The sequence below is a fragment of the Mycteria americana genome, chromosome 6 (genome assembly GCF_035582795.1).
Source record: "Mycteria americana isolate JAX WOST 10 ecotype Jacksonville Zoo and Gardens chromosome 6, USCA_MyAme_1.0, whole genome shotgun sequence".
NCBI lineage: Eukaryota > Metazoa > Chordata > Aves > Ciconiiformes > Ciconiidae > Mycteria > Mycteria americana.
The window spans coordinates 46,685,304-46,704,772 of record NC_134370.1 but is presented as its reverse complement, the minus strand read 5'-3'; the positions used below and the strand labels follow the sequence as shown (position 1 = coordinate 46,704,772).

The 19,469-nt window shown below is 47.2% G+C and overlaps 1 protein-coding gene across 1 annotated transcript; it reads left to right on the top strand.

Moving 5' to 3' along the window:
* The first annotated feature begins 793 nt into the window (after positions 1–793).
* LOC142411509 (mitotic-spindle organizing protein 2B-like) lies at positions 794–13,808 on the top strand. The gene is made up of 3 exons (XM_075505520.1): positions 794–951; positions 1,022–1,167; positions 13,585–13,808. Exons 1-3 carry the CDS (start codon positions 803–805, stop codon positions 13,743–13,745), a joined length of 456 nt encoding a protein of 151 aa, XP_075361635.1. The 5' UTR covers positions 794–802; the 3' UTR covers positions 13,746–13,808.
* Positions 13,809–19,469: the final 5,661 nt, after the last annotated feature.

Sequence of the window (19,469 nt, the reverse complement as noted above, 5' to 3'; positions counted from 1 at the left end):
CTATTTCTGTCTTCCAGTGGGAAAAATGCAAGAAATTCAGCAAGGGGGTGGGGGTGTCCTTGTTTGCTGCCTACATTGAGTACATGTTCACCTGCCCACAGATAGGTGGATACAAGGAAGCTTGTGATCCTTATGTGGTCTCCCTCACCATATACTTAGCATGTCTGTTCCTGTAGGAATAAACACCACAGTTTTGCTCAGCCAAAAATGTGACAGCTTGTGGAAAAGAAGCTGGAGACGGTTGGTGGGGGGAGCCACAACCTCACGGGTGATGCCCTCCAGTTTGGAGGACCGGGGCAGGTGTCCACTAGCAATGAAGAAAGCCTTGAGAAAGGAGCTTGGCTTAACTAAATGGAGAGGTCAGGGAGGCCACCGAGAGGCACCTTCCCGTGAGCTGAGGGCACGTCCCAGTGCAGAGGCCAGGTAAGCTTGGAGGAGGTACGCATAGGCACGCAGCAAGGCAGCCCACAGTGAATTCGAAGGGCAACCTGGGGAAGACACTCAGAAATCACCGTGAGTGCTGCGTTACGGGCCTGGGGGGGCAGCAGAGAAGACCTCGGGGGAGCGGGATGGTGAGGGTGGAAGAGGCCCGGCTGCCCCGCCGAGCACCGCCCACACGGCCGGGCAGGCCTCGGCTGCGGCTGGAGCGCGGCTGCCACCTGCCGGGCCCGGGAGGGAGCAGCAGGGCCTGGCCGGCGTCGAGCCCGCAGTGCGCGGGACTAGGCCTTGCAGCAGCGAGGGGAGGCACTCACGGTGAGGCAGCGCGGGGCGGGGCCAGGCCATGGTGGGGCGGGGCGCCGCTATGTCGGAGGCGGTGGCAGCAGCAGGGATGGCGGTGGCGGCGATGGCGGAGGCGCGGCTGCGGCGGAAGCAGCTGCTGAGTGCAGAGGAGGCGGAGTTGTTCGAGCTGGTGCAGGCGGCGGGCAGCGGTCTGGACCCAGAGGTGTTCCGGTGAGCGGCGGGGGCGGCTCCCGGTGCCGTTCATTCCGCCGAGTTCCGCCGCTGACGGGTGTCCCCGCAGGGTGCTGCTGGACCTGCTGCGCATGAACGTGGCGCCTCTCGCCGTCTTCCAGGTGCTCAAGTCCATGTGCGCCGGGCAGCGGCTGCCGCCGGGACCCGAGGGCGGACCCCTCGCCGCGCCGGCGCCGCTCCCCACCGACACCCGAGGTAGGCGGCGGGCGGGGGGATGGTGGAGGTGGCGGCTGAGCTTTCTAACATTCACTGAGCTTTCTAATCCCTGTGTCTCCCCGCGCAGAGCCCCCCAAGGATGGCCGGGCCCTCGCCCCGATCCCCCCCGCTTCCGCCCTGCAGCCGCCGCGGCTCGGGGGCCGCCCGCCGCTCTCCCGGGCCTCCTCCGCGGCCTGCCCGCTGCCCCATAGCCTCCCCGCGCCTCCTGCTGGCCGCGCCGCTCGCCGCGCCCTGGGGAGGGGGCCGCGGGCCGGGCGGCTGGGCCCGAGGCGGGGCTGGGCCGGCCCCCGGGCGGCCCGCTCGGTGTGAGCCGCAGGGCCGGGCTCGGCGGGGGCTTTGCGCGGGGTCCTGTGGAGAGAGAGCCCCGTCATCCCCGGGCCCGGGCCGCTGCGCCTCCTGCCCGCTGCCCACACCCTTTGTTCTTGATTTTAATTATTTTTAGGCAGCGTAGGGCGCTGGGTGTGGAGGAGCGGTGCGGTATGTCTGGGGCTGGGGGAGGTTGCAGCAGGCACTTGAGCTGGATTTTGTAGCTTCCTGGCTCTGCCCTCCAAGCCTTTAACAAAAAAACCCCAAATCCTTAGTACACAATATTACACAATGCTGTTTCATTTGTATCTAAATTAAAAAAGTAAAGTTTCTGGTACATTAGGAATGTCTAGAAAATGAGGGGAGCTGCGATGCTACTTCTGCTCTGTTCCCGTGTACTGTGATGGCTTCTGCCGCTCAGCCAGCAGTTTCCATGCACAGTGGATGGTATTTAGGTGGGAATGTGAAACGGGAGGCTGTGTGGGATTCTTGGCTAAAATAGTGACTGCTTTTGCATGTAATTATCTTTCATTATTGCTCTAATCTCGATGGACAGTAACAAATGTAGCCCTGAAGCTGTGCCATATATATATATAATTTTATTTTTTTTCAAAACAGTTCTAATAAAACTTTTACTTACTTCTTGAACTTGCTGAAGTGGCTTTTGGCTGGTAGCTCGCAACCTCTGTGGATTAATTCCAAAAGGTTTAAAAAGAGGTAACTAAAATAAGTCCACTGTCACTAAGCTTGAATTCACTGTGAAAAGGCTCTCATTTCCCTTGTGCTCAAAAATATGGTAGAACAGGGCAATGGCCAAAACAGCAAGGTTTTGTCATCATTGTCTGTGGTTGCCAAGAACAAAATTGCATGCCGAAAGCGCGGCTTGCTGCACACCTCAGTGCTGCTGTACCAGAAACATGGGTGCGCTTGTTCACCCAGCGAGAGCATAAAAATGGCTGAGGTCAAGTCGAATTGTATTGTCGTGTCCTGTTCTCCCTTCCTCTCTCTGTTTCAGGATGAAGACTCTGTTGTAGCTGATGGGTCTCTGTTGACCCATGATGAATTTTGAGGCAAAACTTGAAAAGTAACTGTCAGCAAGGACTGTGCTGGGACACAGAGAATGGGGCGAGAAAGAAAAGCTTTGGCGGCATAGGTAACCGGAGCGGGGTGGGGGGAAAGTAAGGTTTCCCTGTCATGATAGCGTGCTACTGCTTAGTCTAGTCTCACTGCTGAGGCTGCCTTGGTGGTAGGGGGTGTTTATTCTCATGACTGTGCTTACAAGTCTGGTGGTAAGTCCTATAGAAAGTTAAGGTGAAAGGCAAGATTCGTTTGATCAACTATAAGCAGTCAGTTTTAGGGTAAGGTCAGTTATGCCACAATCTGAGGCACCTTTACAGTAGCAGAGCCTGCTGCTTCTGGTGTGGATTCCCACATGGTAAATGGGTGAGAATAACTTCATTGAGCAGCTGAGGGTGGCTGCACAGAGACTCCGAGGAAAGTTTGCTAAAGCCCAAATGGGAATTGGAGTGTGCGGATAAAGCATCCAGGACTCCATGGACTTCATTGTGAACAGGTTCCCCTTTCTGAAGAGACGCTCTTGATTTAAGAATTTCTTGCAGAGAAGTTGGTTGTGGTAAAGGGAGCAGCCTTACATGTGATTGAGAAGTGACTGAAGATGCACAGGGGGGAAAAAGACACCCAGCTGACTACTTTTTCCTGAGCAAAATGAGAGTTACAGCACTTGGATATTTTAAGTAAGAAGCAGCGTGCTATTCTGGTACCATGTTGAGAGGAAACATTTCAAAAGAGCAGTGATTTTGAACAAAAGATGCTGTTAAACTTTGCTCTGTCTTCTCTTCCTTTGTTGGTGCTTCAGGTGTGATGGGCCACTCAAACCGTGAAGGAGCTTTGGTAAGGTTTTTGTTCGTCTATCTGTTAATCTGGATTAGCTTTTGTTCTCTTATGTATGCTGTTTCTGTGGCACTTCCTATAAAAATGAGATTTTTCTAGCACTGGGCCACTGCCATGGGCTAGTTTTGGCTAGTAGTAAGCCAGCTCAGATTTGAAACTGTCAGATGGCAACTTGTTTGTCAATCAGCATTAAATTCCTCAAGAGGAAAAGCCAGAAACCCTAAGGAAGAGTTGATAGCCCTTAATCATTGCCTTCTACCAGCTTGAGGTGCTGCAAGCACCTTAGAGAGGCTATGAGTTTCCAGGAACTAGTATCTGTCTTGGGAGCTTAATTCAGTTGTGCCTGCATCAGTCCAGGGTGCTCATTCTGCATCTTTAGCAGAGCATCTCCTGGTCCAAGATGGTGCCTGAGTCAGATTGAAGTCCTAGTGTCTCTGGCCAGATGTCCCTCTCCATAGTTTCCCTTTAAAATCTACATATTGCATTGTCGAGTGCACTGTGACAAGCCCTTGGAACTGAGCGCGAAGTGCAGTGAAGGTCAGAGAAAGATGGCACTAGCTCTGTGCTGCTGATGGTAGATGTTCACAGCATTAGTTTGGCCTTCAGTGTCTCCTGTTAGTGCTTTATTTCACATTGCTGCTTTATTTCACAAGGCTAAAATATGTCTTCAGGGCTAGTTGATGCACTGAGATCACCAGATCATACGCAGCCTAGTGAGACAGGAGGATCATGCCCATCAAGTCACAGTTTCACTGCAGACATGGTAAAACGTTAAATGCTGAACTTGGATTTGCTCTCTTTGCAAGCTGGTGCTCAGTAGTGATGACAGAGGGGCACTTTGGCCTCCTCTCTCTCCTCACACTCAGTCCTGACCAAATTCTGATGGGCAGCACTTGCATGCCTTGCCAGAAGGTTTGGTCTTCCCAGCTATGTCGGGGTTTTTTTTTTTTGGTTCTGTGGAAGTTTGTGTTATGTTAGAGCCATATCTCATGTTGAATGAAAACTTCTCTTTTTAGTTTCTGTCAGCCCAAGTGACTTTGCTGTCACCCAGCACCCACTGATGTTAGACAGCAGCCAATTCTGTTGTGAATAAAACCATTGAAAAGCTAACTCTCTCGGAAAATTCTTTGAGCAGAACTTAAGCTCAGCAGTGGCTTATCACAACCTTATTCCTGCGTCCTCATTTTTGTGAGTATTAAGTACCGGTAAGATCTCATTAACATTGAGAAGAGGATGCCTTTTGTCCAGCTCTCCTTGTGAGGATATGTTTCTGTAGCCTCTCAGATGGAAGGCAGATGTCTGCACTTGCTGTGATTTAGTCAAAGGAGAGGCTATGTTAGCTCAGTGCCCAGCGTGACCTAAGATGGGCATCAAGTGCAAGCAAACAAGCTTCTGCAGCTTTAATTGCAGCTTTGTGCAAATTTTGGCTAGCTTATGTCTGACTCTGCAGTGCTGTATAGACACTTGGAGCAATGTGCCTGGAGTGTCTGAGGAAGATGTGTAGGACTCCTCGTTGAAGGTCATGAAAACAAACAGGTGTCCAGAGAGATCTCGCAATTCATGGAAATTGGTAATGATCTAAAGCAGAACTGGGCCATCAGTGCCAGTCGTGTCTGTGTTTTACTGGACCACCTTAGGCTGAATTAGGATTTGAGCTATCTGTAGCTCAAGACAGGAATTTGTTTTACTGTAGCCCTTGGGGGAAAGTGTGTTGCTGAAATAAAGATCCCATTAAAATCAGCGTATCTTCAGCAGAGTAATTTTCTTTCCTTAAATTGGGGAAACAACCAGCTAGCTCAAATTGAAAAGGAGGAGGAATCACTCCTCATTCACTGAGCTTTCTAGTTCTGGGCACAGTCCAAGTCCATCGTTCAGGAGTTGGGTAAGTGTTAATAGCGTGACTGGGGGTGTCCTCTGGGCTGGATCTGTTTGGCAGAAGCATTTGGCTTGCCTTGCCTCCTTTCCCTTTAGGAGGTACTGCAAGGAAGGAGAACAAAGCTGTATCTGCTGTTGGCCCTGCCATCTCTTGTTGGAAGATGCTGTTTCCGTTTAAGAAGAGGATGGTGCAGCTTCCGTGCAGGACTAGGCATTTGCAGATGGGAGATGCCTCCTCTGCGCAGCTGGAACTTGTGTCTGCTGATAAAGCCAGAACTTCTTGGGCTAATGCAGAGAACAGTGATTGTCCTATATAAGCTTGCCAAGCTGCTTTGCACAGTGTCTGTCCTTCAGCTCTGCATATCTGCTCTTTCTCCTTTGCTTCCTCCTTTGTCAGAAGACAGACAAGTGGCTGAAGTAATCCAGGTCTCACTAAAGATTAGCCAAGACTGCTCTGCTTGAGTTTTATTAGTAACGATGGGATATCGGCTTAGGCTTCTCAACCCATCATGGTGCAGGGAGTTGTTTTTAAAGCAGCTAAAAAGACTGTTAACAGCATTTCTGAACAACAATATTGGCAGTGGTGGTGGGGGGGAGGTGTGGTGTGTGTGCCCCCCGGTAGTTATTTCAGCTTTTTTACAGCTAAAGCAAGAGGGAGTCTAATATGAATGACTTTATTTTGCGTGTTCCCATAGAATGTAGCCATGGTGTTCTGCATGGAGCTGTGTTTGCTGGTAACTGAATTCATGATAGCTGGCTCAAAATTACTGTGTTTGAGTATTGGAGCATCCATCTGGCATATTTAGCTAGGTACAGCTTCATGCAAGTTGCATTCAAAATGATTCCTCAACAGTTGTTGATTTGGGAGGGAAAGAGCTGATTTTAAAGAGAAAGGATATCCGGGCAGTTTCTTTCTGTGCATGCGAGGAGGAAGTGTGCATACCCGTTAAGACAGTGGTGTTGGTTTTGGTCTAGACTAGGTAGGTGTATAGTTTACCTTTGTGTAGTTAAATGTGCCGTTTTCTTACAGATTATTTCCATGCCTTCTGTTCCCATTAGCCAACCCTCAAGCCCCTGGTGGTTTCCCTGCAGTTTTCTACCTCTCTGTTGACATGCATCTGTCAATGCCCTGCTCTCTTTTCTAGGCTGATGAATATTCTTTGATGCTTCTCTCACTCTTTGCACTCCAACTGTTTTTTCCACATTCCCCACTTCCCCAGCCCAAGCGTCTTCCATAAAGTTACTTCTTAGAGCTTTGCCCCAGCTACTAAATGTGTTGTTAACATGAGCTTGCTTTTCAAAATCTTGTCTCCATTGTGGACCTCTCACCTGGTCTATGGATTTTAAGGCTGCAAGGAACCATTGCAGCCTCCTGTTTTGCACAGCAGGGGTCAGAATGATTTCCTACCCCGTGAAACTCTGTGTTGCACTTAGGTGCCTGTTGGAAATGCCACTGGGCCCACCACCAGCCATGGGCTCGGTGAAGGGTTCATGGGGCATGTTTTCCTTGTCTGTGTGGAAAAATGTGCTTTTGAGAATCGGAAGTTCCTTTTCTGCCCCTGCATTTGTAACTACTTTCTTCCTGTGTAAATACTTGGATATGATCAAGGCCTCTTCTAAGTGTTGCTTTTTAATTATTTCCTAAATATCCCTCTCTCTATTATGCAGCTTGTTGCCAACTTTGCCCTCCCTATGTGTTTGTCTTGCCATCCTTGTGTTTTGTAGCCTTCCCTATTCATCCCTTTTTCTCACTTTGTATTTCTTGCACTTTGTGTTGTCTGTCTTTAGCTGTGGTCAGCCTTTTGGGATGACGACTGTTGCTGCAAGGACCCACAGTGACTGGCATCACTCTTGAGGACTGCTGGCTAGCCATGCTAGCTGCTTTGCCTTCCTCTTGTACTCACCCTCCACTTACTTAGCCTTGAATTATCTCAGTGTTCATCTTGATGTGGGATTTGTAATGCAGACTTCTGTATTAGGGAGATAAGGTAGCTGATAAGGATAATGCTATGTGGAGCTTTGATACAGTGGAGGGAATACCCCCAGAGATGCTAAGGATTTCTCTTGAATGTATTTAATCTGATTTTTATACATCATACAGTGAATTTTCATGTTGGTTATACTGGCTATTATGCTTTAATTGTAGATTAAATATATCCATGGGATCTAACTGATAGCAATGCATTCTTAAATCATGCCACGCACCAGTAAATGTTGTAGTTGGACACTTCATGGTCTGTATGTCTTCCCTGGAAAAAAAAAAAAATCCATGGAATGATCTGTAGGTGACTTGCATGACTAATCAAAGGACTAATACAGTCCTGATCATGGTTTTCTTACTTAGTTGCTTCACTCATACTCAGTTTTTTTCAGTACTTCATCAATACCACTCCAATAAGTGGATTTCCTAAATTCACTAAAGAGCAGTTAGATTGCCTTCCAGATCTTCGTCTTGCAACTCTCACTCTCTCTAACTCTTTCTACCATAAGCAGTAGAGTTCAAGCCTTTTGAATTAGAGGCCTTTATTCTTGTTTTGTGAAATGATGGACATGGTAATTACATGGGGCAAGAAGTTTTATGTTCAGAGCATTCCTGATGTGGAGTTGTTGCTTTCCCTCCCCCTTTCCCCCAGGTTCCCATTCCAGAATGCACTTTTTAAATTTTAACTTTTCTGTATTGTAGGCATTTCTTTAGTCCATCAGCAACTGAATAGTTTCAATTTATAGACCTTGTTCATCTTGTGGTACAGAAATTATGATAAAGTATTTTCTGGATTGCAGGTGCTGATGTCAGTTATTTTACAACTGATTAAAAAATCTCTCAGCTGTACTGTGCTTTCTTGGATGATTGAAGGTCCCTTTGAAAAATTCCAGCTCCTTTCCTCTCCTGGGAGGTTATAATAAATTTTGATACTCTCAAAATACAGGTGGTGGGTAGTGAAGTAGTCTTTTCTACTTCAGCAGAAACAGCAGACAAACAGCTTTTATTTATTTTTCCTTATCCGAGGAATAACTTGCAAAAAGTCTAGGCTAGAATGCTTAAAACCTGATGTGGACCTAGTCCCAAAAGAATAGGTGGCTTCATTGTTCCTGTGAAAATATATTTTGCTCTGGGTAATGTACTTTGAAAACTGAAGTCTAGACATACTTGTTATTTTATTGAATCTCTAGCTTTTGAATGGGGAAAAAGCTGTATTATATGCTGTGATGCAACCTGTACTACTTTCTTTTCAGAAGGAATCTGTTAAAGACTTCCTGTCTGAATAACTTTTTTAAGGGAAAAATTGTATTATTTGAGGACATGCTTCTTCCATATTCTTTTTCTTTTAAGTGTGTTATGTTTTTTGCAGTGCTGTGCACATGGTGGGAGCCTGTTGCAAACTTGCCAAATGATTTAGCTATGAGTATGTGGCTGTGTCCGTTGGAGGGGCTGGTGGCTTTTGAACAGGCCGCAGTTCAAGAGGAAACACTGTGTGCAGATGTATTCCCTGAAAGTATTGGGATCCCTTCAGTAGCCTGGGTGGTTCTGTGTAATGTTTTTATATATAATCTAGGTGTGATGGACATGGATGGGCAAGTTAATGCAGATGGATGGCTAAAACCAGGACTTGGGTGGCATTGGCAGCGCTGTCAATGTGAACAGGTAGCAGAGAGGACTGGCGATCTCTGGCCAGTGTATGTCTCTCCTGACACTTTCCCTGCAGAAGGTTCGCAGGTTTACCTGAGGCTGTGAGGCTTCCTCTCTGCTGGGTATTTGAGCTGAACACTGCACTGGGATAATTTTTTTAGTATATCTTTTCAGGCTGATTTTCAAGCTTTTGTTTTTCTTTTTCATGGTCTGTGAGGCAAGAACTGACAGAAAGAAAAGGGATTTAGAGGAATGCTGTAAATGTCAGACTCGTCATGTGTGACTTTGTGGCAAAGTAATGAGATGTGAGTTCGTGAGTGACAACTAATTCATTCTGCACCCCCAACCAACCAAAGAAACACTCAGAAAATCTTATGAATAAGGACTGAATAGGGCTCTGAGAAAAATAAGGGACCTCCTCTCCATCTTATCTTTGTGTAATGGGGAGGAAATGAGACTATCCCAAGTGCAGTGGTGAAAACTAGTAAAATGAGGAGCAGCCAGGAACACAGGAGGATTTGTAGGGAAAAGGCTGGTGTGTTTCATGCTGATCAGTGGATGGGAGAAGAGCTCCTGTGGCTCTGCTGAGCAGCCTTGAAGGGAACCATCTCTCAAAAGAGTGGGAGAGATGAATGAAAACCTTGTATTTGATAAACCTTGGGTGGTTAAGTTGGCAGCCTCCCAAGGTAACAGAGATACTAGAGTAAGGGAGAATCCATCCATTGTGTAGATGAGAATGAAGTATTATTTCAGAGAGCTGCCTTGGAAAAGGACTGTCAGATTGATCAGACTAATGCAGACCTTTGCTCTGGGAGGGGGGTGAATTGCTCTGTACCTTAACCCACCCTCAGACATCTCATTTAGAGGCTTCTTACCTGATGTGTTAAACTGAGATGTTTGAGCACCTAAGGAGGCTTGTCAGTATCTTGAATAGAATCTGGGACTTGTTAATTTAAACTTGCTTTTGTAGGGGCATTTAGTAATGCAGTTGAATACATAACCTGTTTCGAGGAAACAGGCTTGCTGGAGAAGAGATGAGGATGTAAGTTCTGTGCAGGTGATTTGTGGGCCTATGTTGGTCTCAACTTATTTTGTGTTATCTTCTTTCTCCAAATCCTTCTCTTCAGATAAGTGTTTGCAAGAGAAAACATGTGCTTAAATAATGACCCTCTACTCAATGCATACTTAAGGTCTTAGTTAACTGCTTTGGAAGGTGCATTTGAAAACCATATTCTTATTTTTTCCTCTGTTTCAAAACAATTCAGCTGGGTTTGTTGAGACATTCTGCCAGTCTTACCTGTCCTTTTTACTCTGTCTTCTCAGGGAGGCTGCTTTAGCAGGGGTGATGTTTTGGTTCTCGATAGAGCCCAACGTGCCGTGTGTGTATTAGCTGTTAAGGATATGGCAGCAGCTTTGAAGACTTGAGAACCTGCCAGTTTGTGTTGCAGAAGAGGACTACTTGTGATATTTACGTAGGGTTGCGAGCAAGACTCTGCAGGGCAAACCTGGCAGTCTGGCAAAGGATCAAGTATAACGAGCCACAGTCACATACTGGGACTGCTTTGGAAAGTGAAGTCTAGCTGTGTCTGAGTTTTTTCCATGGTCAGGAGGTGATGAGGTTTGAAGTGAGTCTCATTGCTGTGCGCACTTCTGGTGATTGGGCAAAAGGTGTCTCTTCAGTCCTTATGGTAACACGTAGTGATTACAAGGACTTCTGCTCTTACAAGCTTTTTTTTTATTCACACCTAAAACTGAGTCTTTGTTTGTCTAGAAAGGCCAGCTGGTTTACTGTGCCTGGTGTAAGCCCTATTGTGAGACAGAAGCAGGAGCAGGATTTTGGAGAATTTAAATCTACTCTCGCAGCTGTTCTAGCCCATAGTCACTGCCAATATGCTCTATGGGAGATATTTTGAGACTGTTGCAGCCCTGATATCCCTGATTGGTACGTTTACTTTTAACACAATAGCAATTTATTTATTTACCAGCAGGAGGAAAATCTGTAGTCCCTGTTACTGCTCAGAGGCAGGAAGGGATCCCCTGGCAAAGCAGTAGGTCGAATAGAGAAGAGGCTGAAAGAGAAGAGTTTTAGATTTCCACTGCTGAAAGCATATTTGGGGTTGGGGTTCCTTTCCTAAATCTGATCGGTCTTCGCTTCCCTCCTGCTTGACACAAGAAGGTGCTGCTTTCTCCCTCTGCCACTTAAGGCTTTCTCTTCTTGCCCTGTGCCACCCTGCAGACTCCTGCCTCAGTATCTGGTGGTGGTCCTCTCCTAGAGGTGGCTGTAGCCTTTTGGCCTTGGGTTTTGTCAGAGATGATCAGCGTTAATGTGTCCAGTGAGCAGCCTGATCACAGTGGACACTGCTGTTTTTAAATGGGGGGAGCTAGCAGTCAGAGGTAGGTAGGGCACACTTCTGCCACTGCTTGCATGCATATACCATTCTTAAACTATGTCTGGCTCTCAAGATGAACGTGTAGCTGCTTCTTTTGGAGTCATCTTTGGGGAGGGATGTATTTGATTAGGCTCTGTTTTGGCTTGACTCTTGCATCTGTAACTATTTGGGCTGCAGTTGTTCTACAACAGCCAGACACATCCAGCATAAGGACATCTTGTGTCACCAAGGAAAATATCAGTGGGATCCGTCTGTTAGTCTGCAGTACTTGAATTACAAAGAGTTTGTGTTTGTTCGATGTCTTTTGTGCTTTGTGTTAATTGACCCTGTTTATCTCTGATAGTTTTTTAACTGGCGGAAGTGCACAAACCATGCCCATCCTTGCACACTTCATGAGCTGTTCTTGACTGGTTCATGGGTCTAGATAGGATGCTTCCAAAAATATAGTTGTGTTTTATGCTGTTAAAGTAACTGATTTGTTTTACTGTGATTTTTTGAGGCTAAGAGGATGGAGGGCGTGTGCTTTGTCTGAGCACAGCTACCCATAAAGTGATTCTTTCTTCCCAAGTCGTTTCAGCTAGGTCAGAAGATCAAGGGCCTGACTCCCGGTAGCGCTTAATGGAACTGTTGTTTTGTGCGTGCACATGGTTAGAGTTGTACGCAGGTTGAGGACCTGCACTCTTACTGGATAGATGCATGTGAGAAAGGGGAGGGCATTCACCTATAGAGATGTCCTGGATTGCTAAAAGCATCATGGTGAACTATAATGCTTTTTGTTCTTGCCAATTTTTCTCTCAAATACTGTGGGATCATATATTGTCTTTGTGCAACTTGTTTGTTTTCATGGACAATATTTGCCTTAGTGAAACTGCTTAAAGTGCTTGAGCTACAAAGAAAGACTGCAAGGCTGGTTGGCTGGCTTGGGCTGATAACTGCTCGCAGATCACTGGTGTGGTTTGCAATAATGGACTTTTTATGAGCACCTGACTTGGCTGGGATAAGTGAATATTTCTTTTGCCACCCTAGTCTGTCAAATTTTACAGATACGAAGGGGCCACGTACTCTTTATTTGGAAGTTCTCATGTTGTCTTTCTGGTGCTACAAGATGTTAACTTGTGGTATTGATACGAGTCCTGTTCTCAGACAGCTGCTCCAAGGAGACAGGATGGTTTGGTAAGTAAAACAGACATATCTCCAGTCTGTGTGCTGTCCATAGCGCAAATGATCCAAGGTGATGATTTCCAAACCATGCCCATGGAGACTCCCAACATGTGGAGCAGCTGTTGGTATTCTGGAATTTGCTCTGATAATGATTGCTAAAATGTCACTCTTCATTTTAATTGCATGTAACTACAGGTCACTGTATTCCTGTGTTTTGTTTCCTCCTTGCTGCTATTAATTTTTTATGATGCTTCTTGGAGCTTTAGTAAAAGCTGTGACCCTTTTGCCTCATATTTCTTTTATTTTTGTTATCTTTCATAGTGTGAGTCCTACTTCTCATCTGAAGTAGTTCTCTCCAGTGCCAGGAAAAGTCAGTCTCCCTCACTTATCCCCTCCTGTCATTTGTTTGCAGCACACCTTAGTATGACACTCTCCTCTAGCTGAATCCAGCAGGGTGGGCTGCATGCCCCTTGCCTCCCTCAACTTCTACCTTTCTACCCATTGCTTCTCTCTGCTGTCACATTGCATTTTAGAGATGGCCTACAGTTGTGCCTACAGAAGGATAACTCTTATCTTCTGAACACAGTAAGAAAATCTGCGAGTAGGTCCTGTGTAGGAGTCTGAGCTTCTGGAAACCCCAGAAAATGATAGGAAATCCAAACTTGCTCATCAAGACACAGAAGTGACATGAAGGGAAGGATTTCTGATCTGATAATGTGACTGCAGGCTTCAGAAACTGATAGACACTGGCACATCAGTTCACTTATCCCAGCCTTGAGGTGTTAGATGCTCTTCGTGTTCTTCTTGAAGTGCTGTTTGCAGTGCTGGTGTTCCTGTGTCAAATGAAAGCAAGTGTTTAAAGAACGAAGTGGCTGGTTACTTTGTAGATTAAACCTGATGAAAATTAAGAATGCTCCTACTGCAACTTGTTTTGGTTTTCTGATCCTGATACCTGTTGAGCTGAATTCACAAATTTGCTTTCTGTGCTGGATGCTGGATACGTTTGTAACATCTAATTCAGTGTTGCCTTTTGCATGATTTCTTAAGGAATGCTTGCAGCTTTGATGCTGTGTGGGTGACGCGTAGGGTTGTGACTTGAAAATTAATGTATGTATTTGTTTTCAGGGAGAAATAAAACCAGTTCCGCTGTCAGTGGAACCCAGGTTCTAGCAGAAAGGAGCAGCCGGGAAGGATCTGCCCAGAGGATGCCTCGGCAACCGAGTGCAAGCCGGCTGCAGAAAGCAGGAGCTTCTGGAAAGAGCAGTGGAGGAGGCAACAGTACCTAAATAAAGCCTTGGAACCGATGTATTTTGATGCTTGACAATGTATATAAACCGTGCTTGTTAAAACTGCTTGTGTTGCGTGTATTAACCTGACAAACATGATTTGTAATACGTGGAACAGAGCTGCTGTTTCTGATCTCCAAGACTTCCTTTGGCAACGCAGACTGCTAGGGATTACCTGAAGGCACCTGGGACAAAGAAAGAGATGTGAAGCCTAGAAAAGCCTGGAATAGTGCCCAAGTTGCTCCAGAGAAGTAATGACTCATCTTACAAGCCAATGCTTCTTGCTGTGTCTTTCCCTAAAATCCATTTTGATATGTTCACGCTAGTTGTAGCACCAGAAAGTCTGGTTGGCTGAATTACGAGGTGAATAGTGCTGAGGTAGGTCATATATTAGTATCACTGAGCCCTGCAGTGATGGTAGCTTGCACTGGAAACCTGCCTGTCTGGTGGGGGTATGTTCTTGTACTTTAACTGATGATTGCTCTCTTCCCTTCATGTGCATGCTCATGTGGGTTTTAGCACCTTAATCTGAAAAACAGTTTGACCTATCACACAGCATAATCAAACAACATTTAAAAACCCAAATCCAATGATGCTGATGTGATTATTCATTTATAAAGTGTTACAGAACCCTTTGCCTAATGAGCCAGGTTAAATGAGGAGATTATGCCAGATAAGGGAGCAAATAGCTTCATCACTTAGTGTAAGATACATGCAAGTAGCTAAACAAGTAAGTGGATTTGTTAGAGCTCAACTCTTGCTGTTCATCATTCCAGAGCGTATCCAGGCAGTGGTTGTGCCTGCTATGGCCTTGGTAGCTCAGGAGCTGTTAGTGAAATCCATTTCCCTAATTAGGGGAAAGTGCTTCCATTCTTTGTGGGGAATAGATGGTGTTTCCTAGACTCAAGAAGATATCATGAACCTGGTTCAACAGGTGCTAAAATCTCTTCCTGACCAAGAGGAAAAAATGCTGGAGAGTACAATATTCTTTTGCACAAGTTTTTGTGCAGAATATTAACGATGCTCGGATAATCCAACCTTATAGATTCCTCTTGAACAATATTGCAGATAAGCCTACTTCCTCCCCTGCCCCCCCCCCCCCACTAGGCCTAGGGCTGTTGTTACTTAAGGAAGATAGTGTGTTCACAGCACATGGGAGTCAAGAGAGACTACTCCAGTGTGGGCTCTCCATGGACTGCAGTTCCTTCAGGGACTACCCGCTTACTCTGGCAGGGGCCTCTGTGGATATCTGCTACTGTGTGGTCCTCTCCACAGGCTGCAGGGGACAACCTGCTCTGTCATGGTGTCGTCCACAGGCTGCAGAGGAATCTGCTGCAGCGCTGGGAGTAACTCCTGCCACTCTTTGTGCTCAGCCCTTGGTGCTAGCGGGATTGTTTCTTGCATATTTCTTTTCCTCACTCTGGGCAGTGTTTGTCCTTTCTTAAATATGTTTTTACAGAGGTGCCACCAGCTTTGCTGATTGCTCAGCTGAGGCCACCCCTGCAGCACTGCTGCCCCCCCCCCGCCTCCCCAACTGTCGTGGTTTAGCCCCAGACAGCAACTAAGCACCACGCAGCCACTCGCTCACTCCCCCTGCGGTGGGATGGGGAAGAGAATCGGAAGAGTAAAAGTGAGAACACTCGTGGATTGAGATAAGGACAGTTTAACAGGGAAAGCAAAAGCTGCACGTGTGAGCAAAGCAAAGCAAAGCAAGGAATTCACAGAATCACAGAATCGTATAGGTTGGAAAAGACCTTTAAGATCATCGAGTCCAACCATAAACCTAACACTGCCAAGACCACCACTATACCATGTCCCTAAGCACCTCATCCAAACATCTTTTAAATACCTCCAGGGATGGTGACTCAACCACTTCCCTGGGCAGCCTCTTCCAATGCTTGATAACCCTTTCAGTGAAGTAAAATTTCCTAATATCCAGTCTAAACCTCCCCTGGTGCAACTTGAGGCCATTTCCTCTTGTCCTATCACTTGTTACCTGGGAGAAGAGACCGACCCCCACCTCTCTACAACCTCCTTTCAGGTAGTTGTAGAGAGTGGTAAGGTCTCCCCTCAGCCTCCTTTTCTCCAGGCTAAACAATCCCAGCTCCCTCAGCCGCTCCTCATAAGACTTGTGCTCTAGACCCTTCACCAGCTTTGTTGCCCTTCTCTGGACACACTCCAGCACCTCAATGTCTCTCTTGTAGTGGGGGGCCCAAAACTGAACACAGTATTTGAGGTGCGGCCTCACCAGTGCCAAGTACAGGGGCACGATCACTCCCTTAGTCCTGCTGGCCATGCTATTTTTGATACAAGCCAGGATGCCATTGGCTTTCTTGGCCACCTGGGCACACTGCTGGCTCATATTCAGGCAGCTGTCAACCAACACCCCCAGGTCCTTTTCTGCCAGGCAGCTTTCCAGCCACTCTTCCCCAAGCCTGTAGCGTTGCATGGGGTTGCTGTGGCCCAAGTGCAGGACCTTGCACTTGGCCTTGTTAAACACCATACAACTGACCTCGGCCCATCGATCCAGCCTGTCCAGGTCCCTCTGCAGAGCCTGCCTACCCTCAAGCAGATCAACACTCCCACACAACTTGGTGTCATCTGCAAACTTACTGAGAGTGCACTCGATCCCTTCGTCCAAATCATTGATAAAGATATTAAACAGAACTGGCCCCAACACAGAGCCCTGGGGAACACCGCTTGTGACCGGCCGTCAACTGGAGTAAACTCCATTCACCACTACTCTTTGGGCCCGGCCATCCAGCCAGTTCTTTACCCAGTGAAGAGTACACCCATCCAAGCCATGAGCAGCCAGTGTCTCCAGGAGAATGCTGTGGGAAACCATGTCAAAGGCTTTACTGAAGTCTAGGTAGACAACATCCACAGCCTTTCCCTCATCCACTAGGCGGGTCACCTTGTAGAAGGAGATCAGGTTGGTCAAGCAGGGCCTGCCTTTCCTGAACCCATGCTGGCTGGGCTTGATCCCTTGGTTATTCTCTACATGCCGTGTGATAGCACTCAGGATGATCTGCTCCATCAGCTTCCCCGGTACCGAGCTCAGGCTGACAGGCCTGTAGTTCCCTGGGTCCTCCTTTCAGCCCTTCTTGAAGATGGGTGTCACATTAGCTAATCTCCAGTCAGCAGGGACCTCCCCAGGTAGCCAGGACTGCTGGTAAATGATGGAAAGGGGCTTGGTGAGCACATCTGCCAGTTCCTTCAGTACTTTCAGGTGGATCTCATCAGGCCCCATAGACTTGTGAGTATCTAAGTGGTGCAGCAGGTCACTAACCATTTCCCCCTGGATTATGGGGGCTCCATTCTGGTCCCCGTCCCTATCTTCCAACTCCAGGGGCTGGGTACCCAGAGAACAATTGGCCCTGCTATTAAAGACTGAGGCAAAGAAGGCATTAAGTACCTCAGCCTTTTCCTCATCCTTGATCACTGTGTTCCCTCCCCTGTCTACTAGGGGCTGGAGATTCTCCTTAGCTCTCCTTTTGCTGCTAATGTATTTGAAAAAGTGTTCTTTGTTGTCTTTTACAGCAGCAGCCAGACTGAGCTCTAGCTCAGCTTTGGCCCTTCTAATTTTCTCCCTGCACAGCCTTGCTACACCTTTGTAGTCCTCCTGAGTTACCTGCCCCTTCTTCCAGAGGTCATAGACTCTTCTCTTTTTCCTGCGTTCGAGCCAGAGCTCTCTAGTCAGCCAGGCCGGTCTTCCCCGCCGGCTCGTCTTTCAGCACCTGGGGACAGCCCGCTCTTGTGCCTTTAGGACTTCCTCCTTAAAGAATGTCCAGCCTTCGTGGACTCCTTTGCCCATTAGGGCTGCCTCCCAGGGGACTCTCTCGACCAGTCTCCTAAACAGGCCGAAGTCCGCCCTCTGGAAGTCTAAGGTGGCAGTTTTGCTGACCCCCCTCGCTGCTTCTCCAAGTATCAAAACCTCTGTCATTTCATGATCACTCTGCCCAAGACAGCCTCCAGCCATCATACGGCTCACAAGTCCTTCTCTGTTTGTGAACAAGAGGTCCAGCGGTGCACCTTCCCTAGTTGGCTCACTCACCAGCTGTGTCAGGAAGTTATCATCTGCCACATGCTCCAGGAACCTCCTAGACTGTTTCCTCTCTGCTGTATTGTATTTCCAGCAGACATCCGGCAGGTTGAAGTCCCCCACAAGAACAAGGGCTAGCAATTGTGAGGCTTCTCCCAGCTGCTTATAGAATAGTTCGTCAGTCTCCTCAGCCTGGTTGGGTGGTCTGTAACAGACTCCCACCACAATATCTGCCTTGTTGGCCTTTGCCCTGATTCTTACCCATAGACACTCCACCCTATCATCACCATCATCGAGCTCTAAACTATCCAGACACTCCCTGACGTATAGGGCTACCCCACCACCTCTCCTGCCTCGCCTATCCCTCCTGAAGAGTTTATAGCCGTCCATCGCCGCACTCCAGTTGTGTGAGTCATCCCACCATGTTTCCGTGATGGCAACCATATCATAGTTTTCCTGATGTACAATGGCTTCCAACTCCTCCTGCTTGTTGCCCATGCTGCGTGCATTGGTGTAGAATTCATTCACTACTTCCCATGGGCAGGCAGGTGTTCAGCCATCTCCAGGAAAGCAGGGCTCCCTCATGCGTAATGGTTACTTGGGAAGACAAACACCATCACTCTGAATGTCCCCCCCTTCCTTCTGCTTCCCCAGCTTTGTATACTGAGCATGATGTCATATGGTATGGAATAGCTCTTTGGTCAGTTTGGATCAACAATCCTGGCTGTGTCCCCTCCCAGCTTCTTGGGCACCTGGCAGAGCATGGGGAGCTGAAAAAAAAGTCCTTGACCAGTGTAAATACCACTTAGCAACAGCCAAAACATCAGTGTGTTATCAATATTATTCTCATACTAAAACCCAAAACACAGCACTACACCAGCCACTAGGAAGGAAATCAACTCTATTCCAGCCGAAACCAGGACACCAACCTTGCTATGTATACCCAATACACCCATCTATGGAGATCAGAATTTTTCAAGGGTGTACTTTTACAATAAAAGTTAGGTTAGGTACTTTTACAATAAAAGTACCTAACAAACATGACTTTTGCCTGCGTGCTCACTTCCTCTCTTTTTAACCAGTTCCATACCTGCATTTCTTTTATTTATCCCTCTGCAGCTTGGGATACCTCCTATGTTGTACCTACCCACACATCTCCAAGCTCCCACCACATCCTCCTGAGCTCTACTGCACACTCCTCAACCTGCAGATCAGTGCTCCTTCTTTCCTGATGTCTGGTTTTCCTGGGCAGGCTGTCCTGGTCTCCTTTCCCAACTCCCTAGCTGAATAAAAGTGCTCAGTACATGCTTTTATATCCTGGTCCTTCAAAACATCTGCAGCAGATGAAGCAGCCCTGGAGCTGGTGTTGCTTTTGAGCTTTTAGAGCACCTTGATCTAAGGAGTTCTCCACTGTACTCTTTTGCCCAACATGGCTTCTTTCTGTGGTGTGATAACTGGCTTGATGGATGACGTAAGGACAGTGGAAGTAATTTTCCTTGACTTCAGGAAGCCTTTCAGCGTGGTCTCCCATAGTGACCCTGCAGCCTCACTGAGGAGATAGGCCTGGATGGGTGGACTACAGGATGAATGGAAAATTGGCTGAGCTGCAGCTAAGCTGAGAGTGAAGCTAGCTGATGCAGAAGGATGCAAAGAAGGGGACCTTATCTTGGTTTAGACCAGCC

Excerpts from the sequence above, each read along its gene's own strand:
- LOC142411509 (XM_075505520.1), top strand. The coding sequence starts at position 803 with ATGTCGGAGGCGGTGGCAGCAGCAGGGATGGCGGTGGCGGCGATGGCG. Across the intron at positions 952-1,021 it reads CTGGACCCAGAGGTGTTCCG|GGTGCTGCTGGACCTGCTGC; the intron begins GTGAGCGGCGGG and ends GTGTCCCCGCAG. Across the intron at positions 1,168-13,584 it reads GCTCCCCACCGACACCCGAG|GGAGAAATAAAACCAGTTCC; the intron begins GTAGGCGGCGGG and ends ATTTGTTTTCAG.